This window comes from Falco peregrinus, chromosome 11 (assembly GCF_023634155.1).
Source record: "Falco peregrinus isolate bFalPer1 chromosome 11, bFalPer1.pri, whole genome shotgun sequence".
Taxonomy (NCBI): Eukaryota; Metazoa; Chordata; class Aves; order Falconiformes; family Falconidae; genus Falco; species Falco peregrinus.
Window position 1 is genome coordinate 17,552,219 of NC_073731.1, and position 20,967 is coordinate 17,573,185.

Genomic DNA, 20,967 nt, shown 5'->3' on the forward strand with positions numbered 1-20,967 from the left:
GTCTTCAAAAATATTCCTGGAAATGGGGATGGAGAATTTGATCTTTATATATTGCTGCTGTAAAAGCAGTGAATATGATTGTGCAGGAGTTGTTATATTTTTAGGCTTCAGAATAAAACTTTTGAAAGGCTTTTATATCAGCCATCTATGCAAGTAACTGTAGCAACGTACAAACAAACAGTGATAGTTGCAGTGTTACTAAGCTAAGGTACTTGTAGTTTGTTCTCCATTCCATATTGATACACTATAACTAAAGCCCAATTTGTACAAAATCATGTTTAACTTTGTGAGGCTTGGTTCATCTTGAAACCTTTAGTAGTATCATGCTAGTTTCCAAAAACTGGTTGAGTTGGATTTGGATCACCTCTGGATTTGTGTTTTTTGGTTTTGTTTAACCATGAGATATGTCACTGTTTGTTAAAAAAAAAAATAATTCTGAGTTGTTGTGTATTTTGTTTCTTTCTGGTATATTTTTTATTGTTTTTTCTGTTCCCAAGAGGCACTTCTTTCTGCATTGTTTTTCTGTAGTTTCAAGTTTCTGGAAACATTGGTTGCTATATGTCTTTCTGAAGTACTGAGTGTGGTGGCTGGATGCATGGGAAACCTGGCATCATGTTTTAGGGAGGACAGTAGTCCCTGCTGGCCAGCATAATATTCTAGGAGTGGTTTTGAATGTTGAATGAGGGGCTGTTTAAAGCAATCTATCATGTTTCTTAAATGTCTTAAATGGTGGGTTTTATTGCTTTAGTTTTGTTGTTTGTTTCTTCTTTTGACAGGTCTTGTCAGAAATAACAAATGTTGAACCATGGGTATGTGCAAACTTAATTCGCCTTTTTCAAGAAGAAAATACAATTCCTTTTATTGCTCGGTATCGGAAGGAGCTCATCAATAATCTGGAGGCCGATGCCTTGCGAGAAGTGCAGCAAACACTGGAAGAGCTGCGGTAAGTAAGTTAATACAGGGAGGTGTCTGGGGAGATAAGTAACAACTGGCTGCTGCTTTTGTGTCCCTTATTTTGGTACTTTGTACACACTACAATTATAAAGGAACTTCAAAAGAAAAAAAGTTTAAAACTGAGGTAATTGTCATAGAAACATTTAGGTTGGAAGGGACCTTAGAGGTCATAGAGTCCAAACGTTCATCTAGCACTGCCGAGTCCACCACTAAACCATGTCCCTAAGCACCACATCTACACATCTTTTAAATACTTCTAGGAATGGTGACTCAACCGCATCCCTGGGCAGCCTGTTCCAATGCTTTAAGTGAAGAAATCTTTCCTAATATCCAATCTAAACCTCCTCTGGTGCAGCTTGAGGCCATTTCCATATTGACCCTTCTGTTCCTTTCAGAAGGGAGTCTTCTGTGACAATGACCCATCTTTTAGTTTACTAAAACTGCAGAGAAACTAACTCTTACCAAAAGAGTAGTTTATAGGTTCTGGAGGTACATAGCCTGGTTAAATGTAAGATGTACCCTTAGAAAAAAGATCACTAAGAATCCCTTGGCTTCTTACTTGGAGAGCAGCAAAGTCTCTAGCGAAGAGCACTACCTGAGGCTGTAATGTACCAGGAGGGCAGGCTAAACTATCCCAGGCCACTGCAGCAAAGAAATGATCAGTAAAGCCTACTGCAGCAGTAGATGAGACTGCTCTCATTCCTCCCCTCTTTTGGATGGCTGTGTTCTTGAGATGGCAAGGGAGCAGACTTGCTAGCTGTTCTGTCAACAAGGTGTCTTCCTCCTTGTACTCCCCACTATACCCTAGCAAGAGATTCTTTCCAAAGAGGGGAAGTGGCCTGAGAGAGTTCTTGTCTGAACAAGGAATTTAAATCATAACAAAACACCTCTGCTGCTTGCATTGCCCAGGTATCATATTGTAGGTTTAAGAGTTTAAAATCTAGTACTCTAGACCCGGTGCTGCAGAACTATCTTGATAAGAATTACAGCTGTAAGTGCTCATAAGCATGGATTTAATTTAAGGTCTTTTTATTTGGCTTCCAGGTCAAATGTAAAAATGTATATAGCAGTAATGAGTATCAGTATTTGAAGATTTTTGTTGAAGCTACCACAGGATATTTTGATGCAGTTTTGAACTAATGGGAGAAAGAGAGTAATAGTTAGAAACTCTTTTGGATTATCAGACTTGGTTTGTTGGGGATTAGCAGGAGATACAATCTTCAGGTGTTTCAGAGAGCTTCAGCAGTCTAATAAACAAGTTCAAAATCAATAGCCTTTTTAATCTACTGTGAAATGTGACTGTTAATACCAATCTCTTGCATTTTAGTACTGTTGCGAAGAAGACACATACAATGATACAGAAGCTGAAGAAAGAAGGGAAGTTATCCGGATGCCTTTTAACAGCACTATTAAATTGCAGAACTTTGGAAGAATTGGATCATGTGGTCAGTTCATTAGTCTTTTTCAGCTCATCCTTAGCTTAAACATAATCTTGAGTAACTAAATGGTGCATAATGGAAAGTACATAGCATGACTGAAGTACTTCCTTGCCTTTTAATAATGGTGTTTTTGTTTGTTTTAAGTCTGCACCTTATAAAACTGGGAGTAAAGGCACCAAAGCCCAGAGGGCCAAGCAGCTGGGATTAGAACCTGCTGCTCTCTCCCTCTTGCAGAATCCAATGGAACTCAATCTCTTTTCTTACATTAGACCCAATACCAAAGGTAAGTGCTTTGCTTCTATGAGCAGTAATGTCCTAAATGTCTGAAAATATTTTGAAAGGGGAATTACTCTTATTTGTTCTGATGTTGCTGAAAGTTATGCAACTGTTTTAAATTCAGCAGTTCTTTTAGCAACATGTGTTAAGAGTTTACATTTAATGCCATGGTTCTCCAACCTTTCCTGTCTTTTTGTATTGTAAATAGTAATAATTCTGGTATACAAGGGACAGAAATCTGGAGTCGTTATAGTTGACATCTGGATTTGCTGGTAAGAGAGAGGGAACTGCTCAGCGCACTTGAGACCTCTCCATGGTTCTACTCTTCCTTAAACTGTTTATTGAAGATTCAGTGCTGGTTTTTGATAATGAGGCTCATTATGCTCATACTCTGTACTCAAGTATATGTCACCCATCAAAGCATATCTTGCTAAAACCTGACCTTGGCGATTGGCTGAGTTTTTCTTGCTGAATGACAGTAGGGATTGGAGATGTAATCTCTGAAACTTGAGCAGAACTTTAACAATATGATTGTCACATAGAGACTACAGAACTGTGTTTCTTAGTGAGTGCAGTTATGGGTGAATCTGTAGGGGGCAACCTCTGACAATAAAATATGAAGATTGCTGCAACCTTCTGTATGATGTTAAAATAGAGACATACTTTTATTCTTCCCTGCCCCAACATTTACTTTTTGAATTCTAACATAAAGGTATCAAACCTCCTTAGTGAGGCTCACTCTTACTCTTCCCACTTCAGTTGTTCTTTTATTTCATTTAAATATTGTTTATAAATTGATCCTAACTTGGCATTGATAATCAGTTACAAACTATTCTGATTGTTTAATTACTGTGTGTTAGCATATGCCATTACTTCATACAGGAGTATATTGCAACCACATATCTGACTATTCTGGCAGAGTCTAAAGAGCCAAAAGAAAATCTTCACAGTGAAAGTTCAAATAAACTATTTTGGGTGCATTCAGAAGGAAGTGCTGCTTGTTGCAGCATAAACATAGGTTTTGAAAATCAGTACACCTATTTTCAATTTTGTGCTAAAAATAATGTTGCTTAAGTTTATATAATGGTTTGTATTTGAAAGGCTCATCAGAAATTATGAACTGGGTCACTTTTATCAACTTGGGACCCCGTTTGACAACCTATATACAGCCTGAGATCAGAGTGAATTTTTTTTAGAGGGATGAGGCATTTTCTGTGCAGAATGTTTTCATGAAATCTTAATATTCAATTCTTCTAAATTTTCAATGTTTTTAAACTTATACTAAAAATGAACTGAAATAAAACCAGAAGTTCATGTTTCAAAGTTAAGGAAGCAGGCAAATAAAACTTTGTTCTTCCTTTTGAAGGTATGCATGGTCAAATAATTCTCGAATTAAACAAGCATATGGTGTTTTTGTAATGGACACAGTAAAATGTCCATGTGAGTGATGCTTAATTGAATGGGAACTGTTGGATTATTTCTTTAATCCTGACTGGTTTTGGCCTATTTTGTCTCATTGAAATTCTCTGCTAGAATTAAAATAGTGTTGCCATGTACACTTCTGGTACTTGAGTGTCCTAATTCGTATTCAGCATAACACATGTCTTGTAAGTCCCTTAGCTTTGTATTCTGGCATGAATATTACTTTTACCACGAGAAACACAAACTCATAGGTGTAAGGATCCAAATTCCATTTCTGATCAATTCAGGCATGTAATAACACTTTTTTTATCGTCACATTGTTTTTCTTTCTGGCAGGAAAGTTTAGCTTCCCCTTCTTAAAAATGGGCTAAGTTATTATTTTTTTTTTATATGATGTGTAACTCTATAGCCCAACCAGAAGCAGGATTCTGGATTCATTACAAATATTATTATTATTAGGGCTATGCATTTCTTTTAAAATGGTGTTAATAAAGCTCTTTTGAGTTGGTAGTTCATCAGACAACGGAGTGAAAAATAATCTGTGTTGAAGGACACAGTTAATGCTGCATCTGCCAACTCTTGGATTCTTGCTTTGTGCTCTGAAACATTTGTTACTGACCATTGCTAGAAACAGGGTTAGATATATTGATGTAAAATACATGATGTCCGTTTAATTTCATTACCATGATTCTGGTCCAATTCAACCACTGTTCTAAGGAGAATGCTGTGCCATTTCTTCCAGTCTTTTGAAGTGAGGATGGTTCTGTGTGTTGTAAAGCTGGATGATTCTGTTACCAGATGTCTAGAATACTTTGTCTATGGAGACATTTTATAATTTCATTGTTTGAACAGTGTTTCGTGGGAGAGAATGAAGGTACTGTGATCTCAGAAGTGTCACTGTGCAAACTCCTGATACAAACCAGTGGAAATACAAAACCTGTTACACAGAGAAAAGAGGATTGCCTGCAAAGATTTTAGGCAGTTTCCATATTGGTAGCAAAATGTGTAGACTTCTGCTGCAATTACTCATTTTATTACAACCTCAAAAAATGATATTTGAATAGTCAGTTTTACAATTGTAAATAGTTTGTTTGCATCCTAAATGTCAGGATCTGTTAGCATCAAAGTAAAAAAAAAAAATTGTTTCTCTTATTTTAATGTCATTTTGACTTACAATACTGCTTTGGTCACTTTAGGCTCATTAAAAATATAATTGTTTCAGGTGTTTTAGAAAGGAAACTTAGTTAATAAAATTAGAATGATTTAGAGTTCTTCACTGAAACTTCTACAAATCAGTTGGATATCTTACATCAATTTTCTTTCAGCTTGTATATCTTTTCTTAGTGCATGTGCAGGTGTGTAAAGTAACTTTTCATGCTAGTTTTTTTACGATTATTAACTGTTTTTTCTTCTAAGGACTTTCAACTATCCAGGAAGTAGAGGCCGGAGTACAGCATATTTTAGCTGACATGTTTGCTAAAGATAAAGTTACACTGGATTTTATCAGGCAATTGTAAGTTTGACTCTTACTGCCTAAACTTTCCTGGTTGCATGGTAAGATTCAGTCTCCCAGTGTGCAGATACGTAACTGCCTTTTTTTTTTTTTTTTTTTTTTTTTTTTGTCTTTTTAGTGATATGAAAATAGTGTTACTGTGAAATTGATTTAGGTCCATTCCTTCACTTGTGTTGGAGGTACACTCATTAGTCTTTCTGCCTTTCTGGTTGTCAGTGGAGGAGAGATCTGCTGTGACCATGGCATGACACTGACTCCCAAAGACTGAAAAATTCGCTGGGGCTCTGCTCCATATAGACTTGATCGCCCTTGCAGTTAGTGACGTGTAAGGGAAAGCTTTCTCTCCTTGCACTTCCTTCAAGCTATAAGTTTTCAGAGGTGCATCTGCTTAAGCTATTGCTCCAATATTTATGACGACACCAGTCGAATTCGTTAGCGTGCAGTAATGGTTAATTTTAGCATTGGTAGTCAATAAGGCAAACAAACACGACTTTTTAAAGAAGGAGTTACTGATCCTTTGTATTAGCTGAATCTAAGTTTTCTTATATTACATGACTTCAAGGTTGTCATGTCTGGGGGCTTGGTGTGACAGGGTGATAGTTGCTTGTTAGTTTGGGGGTTTTTTTCCTCTGCTGTGTACCATCTGTGACAGAGAACAGGGTTATCAAAGAACAGGTGCTGCCTTAGGAGCATGCGGTGTTAGTTTGAATCTTCTCAGTTCTGTTTCATTGACCCTTGTTTGCTGTTTATCATGAGTAATGGCTAACTTCATCAAAAGGCTAGAGCACAGCGGTGTGATAATTTCAATGGAGGGGTAGTTTTGTAAAGGATGTACTATCACGTTCATTCCTTTGACCACTAGAAGCTCCTTAATTGGATACACAGTGCTAAGGTATGTTATATGTATAATAATCATGAGGAGCGTTCAGGAAGCTTTCTGTTTGGGAACCCTGTGACTCCTAAAAATAATGAAAACTTTTATGGGTGTTAAGTGTGCAAAGCAAGAAATTAATTCTGAGGCTGGGTAGATTCAAGAGAGATGTTGTATTTGTTGAAAATGGATAACTACTATAACTTTTTTGCAACTTCCCAATTTTTTTTGTGTGAAGTTGAACAAATAACTGACCAAGCAAGTGCAGATGCTGGCTTTTGAGTATCCATTCCCTTCAGGAGAAGGGCCATCTGCAGCTTTTACTGAGGTCTGATTGAATTTCTTCTCTTGGTATGTTCCAATCAATATATGTTATGTCAGTCTCAGCATTAAGATATGTAATACAGTTTTGCAGGCAATTAGTGTAAGTTGTAACTGAGCAGACTCCAAACTTCGTTTTTATTTAATAAAAGCACTAATGACTTGGTAGAAGTTTTATGCTAAAATACTTATTAACATTTGTTTCTTTTATCCAGATGTCAGCAAAGGTACATTTGTATCCAGTCAGCCTTGGCAAAAATGTCATCCAAAGGTGGAAATGAAAAAGATATTGATAAATTCCAACTGTACCATGAATTTTCTTGTAATATAAAGAACATTCAGCATCATCAGGTACAGCTACAAATTTGTATTTTTTTCTTAGGATTTTAAATATAGCTTTTGGATTTTGTTGCTTAAAACTGATTCTAAAGATACTTGATTTTGCTTTTCAGTTAAAGGTAATAGAGGCTTTCAAATTCTTGAAAAGCAGGACTAAACTGTTAATCTCCATATTAAGAAACTGAGCAAAGGCCTGCTTATTTTGTATGCCCATTGTCTATTTAATTCTCATTAAACAAATATATATGATTTATGTATCTGAGATTTCAATACTGGTGTGATTTATTTTCAGCATGTGTCATGTCTTCCCTTCCTGCCCCTAGTGACAAGCGCATAGCAAGTGTTACTGGGAGGGGGATAAAGGCTAAGTGATAATTTATGGTCTCTAGAGGTGAGACTGGGATAGTGGTTGCATACTAGTGGAAGCTATTTGGTTGGAGTGTATTTGAAGCAAACTTGGATAAACTTACTGTTTGTTTCTTTTGGATATTTGCTGCAGCACTGAGAGTGCACTGAGCCATTTGACACCAAACCTGTCAGGTGAAACTGGTGAGAAGTATCAGGGAAGGATCCAGAAAAATGAAATTGAAGGTGACCTACAAAAGCAGCTCAGGGGAACATCCCATGCACTACCCCAAAAAGGGGGTTGTCTTGCAAGTAATTAATATTACCTGCTGTGAAGTGTCTTTGGTTATCCTAAGCCTAGACCTCTATGGCATTTTTGTCTCCCCTCTGTGTTTTGATGATTAAATAAGGAAAGAAAGTTTTCTTTACCTGCTATTTCTTTCTTAAGCTTAAACCCTAGTATTGTACTTCCAAAAGGCTTTCTCATAACCTCTAATTTCCCTTATTACCTGACCTTACTAGCCCACTGATGCAATTTACCATTTTTTTCTCTCTTGTTTTCTTGGGTTATAACCACCCTTTTTAATACCTAAAAGTCTTTAGTTTCTCCTTCACCTAAGACTTTGGAGAAATACTTATTTTCTGCATTCAAAAATCTGGTTAAAAATGTGTTCTTGAACGTGTTTTGGGAGAGGTATGGGTGTCTTCAAGTGAAGAAATTCTATGGTTTGGCTCAGGATTTTTAGAAGCAGGTTATACCTAAAAAAGATACAGGGAAGCCTGAAGCTCAGAGGTGTTTATAACATTTACTAATCCCTCAGGACTGCAGGTTAAATAGCTGTGTTTGAAGAACACTTGCAGAATTCACTGTTTTGAACACCTTCTCTACTCCTTGTGTGACTGTACACAGACAAGTGTTCTCAATGTGTTTAGCTAGAGGCAGAAATAGAGATCAGCTTTAAATAATCTCTGCAGAGTTGCAAATAAAGGATTCCCTAAAATTCTGCACTGAAAGGGGTCATTGTCTGACTATGGAAGTGCTAGTATTCTTAAAGGTCTGTGTAAAACCCTAACTCTGGTCTAGATTACATGTAGGTGAAGGGGACGGGCAGTAGACTACCCTGTTACCTGTAAGACAATAAACTGTATCTTTATGACCAAAACATTTGTAGCTATGAGCATATCTTGCAGCCTGTGTTGCAATGAGTTAAAATGGTGTGCACTAAGCTGCAGCTTGGTTCTGCAGCTGGTGTTGCACATGCTGTAGTTCTGGGGTTTACTTTCTGTGCCATTGTTACTTTGGGTGTTTAGACATGCCATGAAATAATCGGGACTGGCGTGGAGTCAGGTTGTATGACTGAAAAAGTTAAAATACTGAACCTGAAATGAGAAAGAAACCTTGTTTAAAAAGCCTGACTCCAGGTTTTGACACGGTCAGATACCTGTGGGTGTTTCCAGCTGGAACATTTTGCTGTTGGGAGGTTCAGACACAGTTCCTTCCTTTTGGCAACAAGGAGAACCTGACTGGACTCTCTTAGGATGTAGTTGGGTAGCTATACCAGCACTGTTGTAATCAAGGGAAAAAATCTTTCAAGAGTTTATTTGAATTTTTGACTAATTGTAAATGGTTCCGTGTTTGTGTACTCCTTGGGGTTGCTTTTCTCTATTTGGAGATGACTAAACTGGTGGGAGGAAAAGAATCCATGAATAAAGTATAAAGTTTGAGGCAAGTGCTCTATTTTGAATCTCATACTTAAAAAGGAACTGGAAATTAAAGTCCTTGGCAAAATATATGGAACTTACTCTGTGAGTCTGTCTGCAACATAGAAGAGGGTTGTGCAAAATGAAGAATGTTGTATTTATCTGATAAACAGACTAAGGTTTGATGAATCTTGTGACTAGATCAATTATTCTTGCTTTTTCTGAAAAATGTATGTTGTTTTTATTAATGCTTCCCCTGGATCTGTTCCAGTTGTACATAGAAACAGTTGAGCGTTTTTTCCAGAACTGAAAGATTTCTTTCTCTAGAACAGCCAGATTTTAACCTGTCACTTTAAAATACCCAAACAAACAAAAAAAACCCCAAAATACAAAAACCAACCAACAAAAAAAATTACCTTTATTATTTTAGAGGGAGAAATGGGCTAATTACTTTCTTAATTCAGCATTTCTTGGATGATAATTCTTCTCTGAATGCACGTCACTCAGAATAGGCAGATTGTTTAAGAATAAAAATGTAAATAATATTAGCGACTGCAGTACAGCTGGTTTAAGTTCAGGTGACTGACACATACTGCAGACAAGAGTGCCAGGAAACAAAACATGATGCAAATATTGACCCCGCTAACAGCATGCTGAATGATGACATTATAATTCTATCAGATACATTCTCTGTCGTGAGCATAATCTTGATTTCATTTTAGCTTGACATTTTAACTTTCTCTCTTTTTTAAAAAAATAATATCAGAATAAATGTGAAAGCACTTGATTTGTTAAAATGTGTCTTTCTAATCTCTACATGAAAACATTTGCTTTGGCAGTCAAGGTACCAGATACTATAATATTTCACATGCAATCTTTATTATTAGCTTTGTTGTTCAATGATATGTCAGGCCTGGTATGTCACAGGAGCAGTAAGGCTGAGGAATATAAATTGGTACTATGTCCTGGAGTCATTTTAAACCATTGTATTTAACATATGTGACATGTCTGAGTTAGCTAGTGATTGAATTAAAGTTCATGATTGACACAGAATGCTCTGTTGTGACAGTGCTCAGGGCCTGCTACATACAGCAACATGTGTAGTCATACAGGAATGTCAACTTCTAGCAGGTTTTTTTTGGTTTGGTTTTTTTTTTTTTTCTACTTCGAAGTATTTTGGAGGGGAAAATGAAATCTGAAAATATGGCTTTTATCTGTAGCTGCTTCTAACTGTTACTCTGTTTCTAAAATCCATTGGCCAGTGAGTTTTCTCTAATCTTCTAAGGCCTACTTCAGGTGAGCATTCAACATCTTCATAATGAGATTAGACTAGTAGATACCCACCGGTATCCTCCAGAATCCACCACTTGCACTGTGATTCTGGTTGTGAATATAGAGCCGCAGACTTCCATTGAAAATCGAAGTCTGTACGCATATAGCATGTGTGCAGCCAGATTTAGCTTTAGATCGTGAATATGCAGTTGTGTACACAAGACTTTGCCAGAAATATATGCATATGTTTTAAGACTGGATTGTTAATATTAATGTAAAGAGTGTATACAATATTTTCAGCTATTTATGAGTTAGGCATGAATAACCCTAAATTCATTCTCTTTCAAACTAACTGATCACCTTTTTGTCACAAGTTCTGATTCCTAATTAATTTTAAATATGGCTTGATCTCGGGAAGAAAAATGAAGCCTAAAGCATAGGACTAATTTTTTCCCTTTCTGATCTCTGATTCTGCTTGGAATCACTTTTCAATTAATTTCTTGAGTTTGAATTTGGGTTATTAAACAAGATTATTCCATCAAATAATTTTATGCTGACTTGTATTATGTGTGTTTAAAATAAACTGGATCTTCAGATTGCAGACTCCAGGAAAAAATGTATGATTTGTTATGCCATGGCATGATTTAATCTGTGTTTAAATTGTGGATTTTATCTGTATGTGCTAGTACTTTGTGAACTGATTTACTGTACCACCATCATGATTTTCTACAGAATGTCAAGCAAGTGCGTACACAAATGTTGATAAGTTTATCTTTTGGATATTCTGTGTGTCATCTGTCTCTGCCATTTATGTTTGCACTCAGATTCTGGCCATTAACCGAGGGGAAAATCTGAAGATCCTGACAGTGAAGGTCAACATTCCTGACGGGGTGAAGAATGAATTCTGTTGGTGGTGTGTCAATGAAAGGTCTGCATGGATACATATTCTTTCAGAAATATCTTTTTTTTTTCTATAGACAGCTGCATACCAAAATGTACCTCACATGTCTTGTTGCATTAAGAGAACAATTTAAATGAATACTTATTAGATTAAATGGAATTAGCAAGTGGATAATTCTTATTCTGTATTTCCAATTGTTGTAGTATTATGCTAAAAAGGTTGTGCCTTTGGCTGTATTTGGGGAGTTCTGGCATCATTTTTAAAGCAATCAATTTTTTTTTTTAAATGTGATGGCTGATGAAGTATGAATGCATTTTCAAATTGCAATATGCATCACATCCAGTAGTCTTTACTGAAAGGAATTTGTAGAATCCAATAGAATATACTTCTAACTTCTAAAAATAACTTCACATGCCTGATTACAACAATTAAAGAGGACTACCTCAGATTTTAGATCAGTGCAGTACGTAACTTTGGGTTTCACAAATGCAAGGAACTGCATGTTTTAAAAAGTATTGGGTTTAATAGACAAATTTAAATGTAGCTGTCTTCAATCTGTGATAGTGTATCTTGACTCTTGGATTTTGATCTCTGAGTAAGTTAGTTATAAAACTGGGCTCTAAATTTTGGGTGATTCTTTTATTTCTTACTGATTGGCTCTTACAAGTTGCTTTCTTTAAGCCTGTAGTGAGATGTTCAGTGTTGCATAATTTTGAGGGTCTTTTTGCAAAGGTTTAGGTTAAATATATGTTTTGTGCAATATCTCTGTCAGTCTTTCTTGGAAACTGTATCTTGATGTCCTGTGTTGGAGAATACTGTGATTCAAACTGTGCTTCTTCCTTGTATGTATTAAAGATAGGTTTGTCTTTCTCAGTAGTTTGAGACATGGTGCATTGTGCTGAGATGTCTTAGAAACTCCTACCTTTGCATTAAAATTGAATAACCAAAAGGAGGAAAAAAGATAGGAAAAGATGCACTTTTCTTAGTGTACAAAGTTGTATACTGTGATACTGCTTTAACTTGTATTTTTCTTTGACATCAAGTCCGAGAAAGGGATCTGGTAAAAATGTTCCTTTTCACTGTAGAAATCTAATAGTTCTGCTTCCAACATGGAAGCCTCTGAAAGAATTAAAATACTTGCTTGGCCAGATAACATAACATAATATGATCTAGGACTAATAGTAACTTTTTTTTTTTTTTTGGGGGGGGGGGAAGTATCAGGATTCATAAACACACCTAAGTATCATTCTATTTTTAATACCTGCAATGGAATTTCTGAACTCCCTGCAAGATGTATATTCTGTAGGCAGAACATATCTGTCAGTCTTGCTTTTACTGCATCTATGACAGAACTTGGAAGCACTGTGAGCCACAGATAATGGAACAGCTTGTCACTGCTACACAAATGAAAGTGGGATGTAAATTGAGATATTTTTGGTTGATTACACTTTTCTGAGTCATCCTGAGTTGATAAGAATATTGACCTTGGAAATGGAACTACTTATTAATGCTTAGCATTCATGAAGCTATATGTGATTATGGCTTTTTACTGTTTAAGGACAACTTCTGCACCATCAGAAAACTTCCAAAGGAATTATTTTAGTGGATATTTGTGCATTGACATCTAGAACAGATTCTGATCTTCCTCATTAGGTTGACAACGGTGTGACCAAACTGATAAATAGTAAATGTGCATTCTGCCCTGCAAGCTTGAAAATCACTGTCCAAGGGTGGGAGTTGCATTATTTTCACTGTATTGATTTACTGGTGAGAGCAGAAGGTTAAGAACTTTTGTTTGAGGCAAGGATTGCAAAGCTTTGCAAAGGTATTAACTAATCTGCTAAAGGTCACACCTAAAATCAGTTGCAGAACCAAAAATGCCACCTTGCTACGGAGTTTGCCCAGTATTCTAGCAACAAAACAATATCATCTACTGCCTACTGAATTAGTAGCGAATATGCTGACCTTTGTGTGCTGTGGCAAATCTTTTAGCATTAAAAGTGTCTGAGAAGCAAAGTGGATTTGGAAGACTAGAGTTCTTCATTTTTGCATTGAGCTCTATATAGATGCTCTCGAATAAGTTTACTGTATTTTCTTTGCGAGTTCAGAATATCTATTATCCTGTAGAAGCATCCATATTTTCTTCAAATTTGGGTTTGTGCTGAGAACTAAGGAAAACCCTTCTGCCTCACCCTGTGTATTGTATTTTCCCCCAGAACATGGCATCTGTGTGGTTTGACAGTGAACCTAGCTCCATTAACCCTAGAGCTGCACTGGTCCCAAAAACTTGGTTGTGAAGTGGGACACAGGAAAAGAATCAATGAGAAACAACCGGAGAGGGGCTGCTTAGCTGGCTTTGAGTGTAAAGACAACATAGAGTTGCTCCTTGGGAAGGGGCAAGAGTTTGTTCCAAAGTGGAATTGCAACCTTGAAAATTAAGTTTGGTGTTTGATAATTTTTCTTCCCATTTTTCCAGACAAAATACTCTGATTCTGTATAAAGGCCATGGTACAGGCCTTAAAGGCATGTTTTATCTGTGGTCACCAATTTGGTACGTTTCATATAATGTCTTGAAGGAAAACAAAGCCTAGCTGTGCTTTTCCTGGAATAGTTGTTAATTACTACTAGTGGTTCTTAACGTGGGCTATGTTAATTATGTTGATGTATAGTTTCACCCTCTAAGGTGTATCATTAGTGTAAGCCACGTATGCTTATGGTATGGTCCTGGTTGTGAGCATGCACACGTGGAGAGCTGAAGAGTAGAGTAAGATGATAATATTTATACAGGGCTTTTCTAAATAGGGCTTTATTTAAAGGGCTTCAAAAGTCAGCTCTTGATTAAATAATCAAGAAAAATCTGTTCTTAGAGGGAAGTTTAACTAGGCAGCAATGATCTTTAAAAATATACACACATGCTTTTGCTTTGTTTTTTGCAGCGAAGTGGATTTTTCTCATTTCTCATGAAATACTGGAATGATTAAAATGCAGTATTTTCTATGATTGAACTTATTGTTTGGATATTTTTGCATTTGTTGCAATTTCTAATAGAATGTTGTCTAAATAATTTTTACTTATATAGGCAGGTAATAAAAACATCTGCTGTGATAACCTATTTACAGGGGAAAGGTTTGCGAACTGGCTTGAATGGATAAAGAGAGGGAGAAACAGCTGCCAGGTTTCCAAATTCATTCATATTTATGCTGAGGATACTCTCTGGGGGAGTGTAGTCATACTTGCCACCTGTAAAAACTTCATGTTTATAGAACTGGATGGCAATAAGAGGCTTTAAAGCCTTTACCAGTTTTATATAGGTATGGAAAGAGTCTCTAGTTACAAATAAGTATAATAGAACTATTTGCAAAAACTGTTAGCAAAGTGATGAGGTCATGTGGCTAAGGACTCACAACTCTGAATGTTGTAAAACTAAATGGTAAGCTTAATTCTGCTTCCATGTCTGTCTGTATTAATGCAATGTTGACTCGATCACACATTTCTCAACTATTATATGCACAGACACTTAGAAAAGCTGTTTCAGGAAATTGTAGATCCCCTGAAACAACTGAAAAGCTGTCTGGGTACAAGCACTTTAGGATTCCCAGTATTTGAGTGAGTGCAAGTAAACAAAGTCAAAAGTAAAATTCAGTCCTATTTTTGGCCTAGGCTTGCACCTGGACACATTATCAAGTGGCATAATTCTATCATGTTGCATTAAAAAAAAAACCAAGCAACCACAAAAACTTATAAAACTTACTAAAAAATATGTATATATCTCACTTTGCAGTTAGGGAGTCAGGCATGTAAAAAAAATACACTAACAAGAATCTGAATGTTATCAATATTTTTAAAAGAAATAAAAAACAGGTGGACTGTAACAGAAAATGTTCACTGTCTTTACTTCTGTTTGATTATGATACAGTTGGCTGTGTTTGCTCCGTCTTTCTCCTTTCTCATTGGGTGGACAATCTCAGTGAGTCAGTTGTGCTTGTTCAAGTACATCACACACACCCCCAAGTAATGTTGCCCAAACCGAAAAGATCAATGGAATAAATATCTGGGATCTCTGTTTTGGGGAGCTTTGAAACTGAGGTGTATTTTAGGACAGAATTTAAGTAATCGTTGTTACAGCTATGACCACTGTGCAGTCTCCTTAAAAAAACAGAATGCTCCAAAGAGTTTGCCTTGGAGAAAGTTGGGACATAGTCTTGTGTTTGGTATTGTTTATTTAATTTTCCCTTTTCCCAGAATATTATTTATACTTCAAATATATTAGCAAGAAGTAAAAGACAAAAATCGTTTGCAAACTGTTTGGGTTTTGTTGTTTAAGGACTGCTGCAAAATTGATGGTGTCATTTTGAGTTTGAATATAGATACTCAAAGCATTCCAAATGAAATTTGAATTGGGTTTGTTTAATGTTAGTTTAGCTCTTGGCACGGTTGCCTTGCGTCAGTAGCTCTGCAGTGACACTCATAGAGGATGTAGTCATTTTTGTAGTGTGTCGAGAAATAACAAATAATGTAAGTCTAATGGTAATATGGAGCCAAGTTCTTCATTCAGTTGTGGTAAGCTTTGACTTCTCAAAATGAAGAGTAACTTTTTTATATATTTTCTTTAAAACATAAGATATGATTGCATTCTAATACCTACAAAAAAAAAAAAAAGATAGGCCTTGTCTGATAGTAGAGCCATGAGCAACTTCTCATTTCATTCGTATTTGAGGCTATGATTTCATTGCCGCATTATTGTAGTAATTCTGCAATTTATAGGACACTACACTCAATGTAGAAGTCTTTTTTTTGAAAATTCCCTTTTTATCTGAGTTTTGGTGTATGTTGTTAAAATATTTTTCTATTCTTTTGCAGATGGAGACCAAAACAATTTTTAAAAGCAGAATTGATGAGGATACTACGAAATTCGGTAGAGGATGCATATAAACGCCTTATATATCCTCTACTCTGTAGAGAATTCAGGTAAGCCCAGAATGAACGTGTATTTTCGTACTACCAATTTCTTAACAATTCCTTCCCCATTTTTTTTATTAGAATGTCTTTTATCCATTTGAAAATATCAGCATGTTTTTAATCCTTTGTGGTTACAGAAGAAATGAACTATGTAGTCTTGGTTAATTTGTGACCCTCTCTAGTTTAGGCTACAGTAGAAAAATGGCCTTTGTGTGAACACATTTTACATGTTTTCATATCTGTTGCTTGTACATTTATCTAATAAAGTAAGTTTAGATCTACATTACCATAACAATTGTATCTTTTTCTTTGAATTAACGTAAGCCACTAGTTCACTAAATTTTCCCAGCATCTCTTCAAGTCACAGGAATAGTACTGTCAGTGACATTGTTCTGACTCCTTCTCTTCTACCTGTCTCAAAGAAACTAGCAAAGTAAGACTTGTGATTGGAAGTCCCTCATGTTTGTCATCTGTACTTTGTGGTGAACAGATCAGTCATAGCATTAGTCTGATACCATTTTGTGGGTATTGTGATGGCTCTAGAGAAGTCAGTGAACTTATTTCTGGTGATACTGTAGTATTGATGTCATCAGACAAAGTGTCATTTGTAAGATCTATAATATTGTTCTAAATGTGAAGGAAACTTAACACTTAGTGTCAAACTAACATGAATTAAATGGAGTATTTTCATGGGAGTGTACCACATAATTTAAATGAATTAATATGTTAAAAAGTCTATGAATTAGTAAGTTAAAAATTCTAAAAGTGTTATCTTCTAATGGTTAACAGTACTGATGGTGTGATTCTTCTCTTGTATTCAAGAGAAGCTCCTCAAAGCATAACTTGTTTGATTCTGGCAAGGCTTTCTGATATGTGACCTAAATTTTAATACCTGTTTTGAGGTAGTCCAAATGGAGTTGCTTCACCTCTCTTGATTATAAGCCTGTTTTTTGCTACTGTGAATTTCATCGATTTTTGAAACTGCTGAGTTCACTTATTTTTTTTGTGACCCTAGTACATGTAGCTACTTTAGGGGAGGTACTGTTTACTGTTTGGCCAAAATGATGAACATCTTGTGATGGTGAGTCCAACTGTTGGGTTCTGTTATGTGATTGTGAAAGCAGTTGTCATTCATAGCCTTCTCTACAATCAAACTCTTTTAAAATAAAGAAAAAAGACTTACTTTGGAGTGGGGTTTGGTTTTATCATAAAAAAGAAAACTGATGTAAGGGTCCTTCAAGGCTCTTTTATTGTGTTTTTGCTTCATGGCTCCTACCCCAGGACCATTGTGGCCAGTGTGTTGTATATAACACTGAGGGCTGTGGCAGCAGTAGGTTGCTGAAGGTTTTCTGTTCTCTTAATTTACAAAAAAATAAAGCTTCCTTCCCTACTACTTCCTAGATGTAGCTCACGAGTCATAAATACAAAGGATAACAAAGCTTGCTGCTTATTCCTGAGTGGCTATTTTCTTATGCTTTACTCTGTGATAATTTTGCATGCTTGGTGGTGTCTGGTTAGGAAAAGCTGAAACATCTCCTATACAGCGGAATGCAAAGCACCTGCCAGGGTTATTCCTGATCCATGACCACTTAACCCTTATCCTTCTTTTATTCTCTTTCTGCCCACACCAGAAGCTGATTTTAGGACTCTTGCAAAGGGCTGCTAAAGTATTCAATACCTCCTTTTAGTATTAATATTTCCAACCCAGCCCCTACTGTTCTTTTTTCTTTTCTTTTTATTATCATTAAATGTTGGAACAGAAAGTTTCCAAGAGTGTATTAAAAAATCTGGTGCTCCTAGTGATCAGAAGAATGAAACTTGCCAGCAAGACAGTTACCTTATTTATTGTTTAATTTCCTTTCTTCCACTCTGTCAGGGACCATCATTTCTTGTATCTGGTATAATAATGTCCAGTGTTGGTTTTGGCTCTTTGAAATACATTTTATTTTGTTGCAGTACTCATGGAATGATTCCATCAGGATTTGATGCAAGTGATGTGGCATGGACATATTTTTTAATGGATAATCCTTTCCTAATTTTCCATGCTTTCTTGAAGTGAGTGCTTTCTCTCCTCTGTCTTCAGGGACACAAACATTCCTCTGTATGTCTTGTTTCGCACCTGAAGTTAGTTTGCAGATATTTTTCCACAGAAAGGATTGCCTCTCAGACTGTGTATGGTAGTGGGGAGTTATAAATCTCAATTTAAAAAATGACTCTTACAACATTGAATATAGAAGTTTGTAGGTCATGGTTAGGTTATTTGCTTTTATCACAACATACCTGTTAGTGATACACAGTCTGAGTGCTTCGTATACTTCAAGGGGAGTGGCTTGAAATTCTGAATTAACAGATACTTTTTCATAAAGTAGCAACTTTTTTTATTGTTGTTGGTTTGTTTTTTTTACAAAATAACCATTCTTTTTGTTCGGAGAGGAGGACTGCTATCTGCCTCTGCCTTATATCTCTGCCTTATTAATGAGAATTGTCACAGATTGGAAAAACATGAAGCTGGGCATCTTGCCATTTGGATGAAGCCAGTAGTGCACTGAAAAAGAGAAAGATGCTGGATTGTTTGAGGTAGCATGATATTTTTTCAAGGATCGTGTTACTATCCTAAACTTGAAATTAAGGGCCAGTACTTGGGACAGTAGATCATGTCATTGATACAAGTGTTGAGTGAGAGACAGTTAGAGAGAGAAGAGAGGTCTATATTTGAAATTAAAAAATACAGGATATTATGTAATAGAAAGGACATACGTTATGTTCCCCCTACGCACCTGGCACTTTCAGTAACATTTCCTGTTACTATAAAAGTTTCTGTATATCCATGCCAATTTTAAACATGATTTCCATAAGGTGCACATAACTAATAGCATGTGTTTAGGGGAAATTTTAATTTCTGTGCAAGTCTCCCTTCACAGGTGGACCAATGTGAATTTGCAGTGTGGGAGGACTCTCGGATTTGTGGGCAATAGGGACCCCGTATCTCTGGGGTAGAAGGAAAGATGGGATTCGGCTTGTATCTGTGCAAAGCCTCCAGTCTAAGAGAATTCATCTTCCTTTGTTTACAGTCCACTTCTGAACTTCATTTGCATGCACATATGATTGGTTGAATCTCTGTTGTGTGTGTATGTAGAAGATTCATATGGCAGTGAGGCTTAGGTATATCCTTTGTTTTCTCCACTTTCTCAGAAGCGGCATCAAATTGTTCTGTCCCTGGACTCTCCCTGGAAGTTAATTCTGTGGTTTAGGCTATTTTTGTTTAATTTCTTACGAATGGCAGAAGGATGATCAGGAAATGAAATTGCAACTGAAATTCAGTGGAGACGAGCATAAAATGATGCTTGCGAGGGGGAGTAATTATCTTTTCATAAAGAAAATTTTGAGCTCTGACCTATCCTGACACAAGAAAGATGCTTTGGTACAGTAGAAGGTAGCTCCACATAAATGTTAAGTGCTCAAAAGATAAGATTGTTTGTTTAAGGAATAAAGACAAAACAGAATCATTGATTTAGTTGGCCCATATTTGGAATATTATTGGCCATTTTGGTCCCCTCACCTCGTGGTGGTAGTGAGTTAGTAAAAGGGCTCATTAGAACTGGAAAAGGTCCAGTGAAGGGGAACAAGGTATGACATAATTTGCATGAACAAGGATTGACTATGCTATGACTCTTCAGCTTGGAAAAGAGAGGGCTTAGAGGTGAATGGCATATCAAGCGTTGCACAGTGTTTCTAGAGATAAATTTTTACTCTCTTCCAGTGTAAGACCTAGAGGAGCATAGCAATTAAAAAGACTCAGCTTCCAATGAAAAGGTGGCAACTTTGTACAGTTTGTGATGGACCTGCAGAACTCGCTGCCAACAGACTCTGTGGATACAAGAAATGTGCATGGGTTCAGTAGGAGGCTGGGTAGTGTAGACAAGAGATCTGTTACAGGCTACCGAAGAGACAAATCTTGTCAAGCTCAGGAAATACTCTGAGCTGGCAATAGTTGGAGGCTAAGATATGATTATGGGACAGGTATACTAGTGCTGCTGTATCAGCTGCTTATAGCCACCTTGGAGACAGGATACTGGGATAAAGGGACCACTTACCTGAACTAGGGCAGCCATTCCCATGTTATTCTTTTTAGTGATGGCCATACACAGTGGCTGCCCTTTGGCGGTGAGGGCACATTTGAATTGCTAAGGAGTCTTGGAATGCACATATACCCTTCACCATCTCACTTTAAATTATGTCTGTGTTAATTTGGCACATGTGATACACAATCAAAAAGCACAGGGATATTAAGGGAGCCTTTTGCTATTGAAGACTTCCTTAGAAAATGTTAAATCAGTGACGTTTGAAAGAGAATCTAGATCTCTTGTCTAGGTTGCTTTACAAATGAGAGATTATGAGGTCTTAACAGCTCTTTCTGTACCACGCTGGGATGAGACAGGGCTGAACTGGTTGTTTTGTTTGGATCCTGGGCAAATTCAAATCAGACTCTTAAGTTCCTCCACATCTGAAAATTGCTCAGAACAGCTTCGTATCTCGTCATGTCAAGTAGCCCTCATGAGGGTTGTCCTTGAACTGTGTGTAGCCTGCTTGTGTCACACACTGATTGACCTAAACAACTGGAGTAATTTCCCCCACCCTGTTCTTATATAGGGTT

At 36.6% G+C, this 20,967-nt stretch overlaps 1 protein-coding gene across 4 annotated transcripts in view; it reads left to right on the plus strand.

The window, feature by feature from the left end:
* SRBD1 (S1 RNA binding domain 1) overlaps positions 1-20,967 on the plus strand; it is a 128,394-nt gene that overhangs the window by 9,964 nt on the left and 97,463 nt on the right. For 2 of the 4 annotated variants that reach the window (XM_055816359.1, XM_055816360.1), the window contains exons 7-13: positions 777-943; positions 2,282-2,399; positions 2,538-2,676; positions 5,508-5,604; positions 7,012-7,147; positions 11,278-11,381; positions 16,215-16,322. In XM_055816359.1, coding sequence (XP_055672334.1) covers positions 777-943; positions 2,282-2,399; positions 2,538-2,676; positions 5,508-5,604; positions 7,012-7,147; positions 11,278-11,381; positions 16,215-16,322 — 869 coding nt within the window. The remainder of the gene's footprint in view (positions 1-776; positions 944-2,281; positions 2,400-2,537; positions 2,677-5,507; positions 5,605-7,011; positions 7,148-11,277; positions 11,382-16,214; positions 16,323-20,967) is intronic. The other 2 variants (XM_055816361.1, XM_055816362.1) reach the window with 2 other exon arrangements.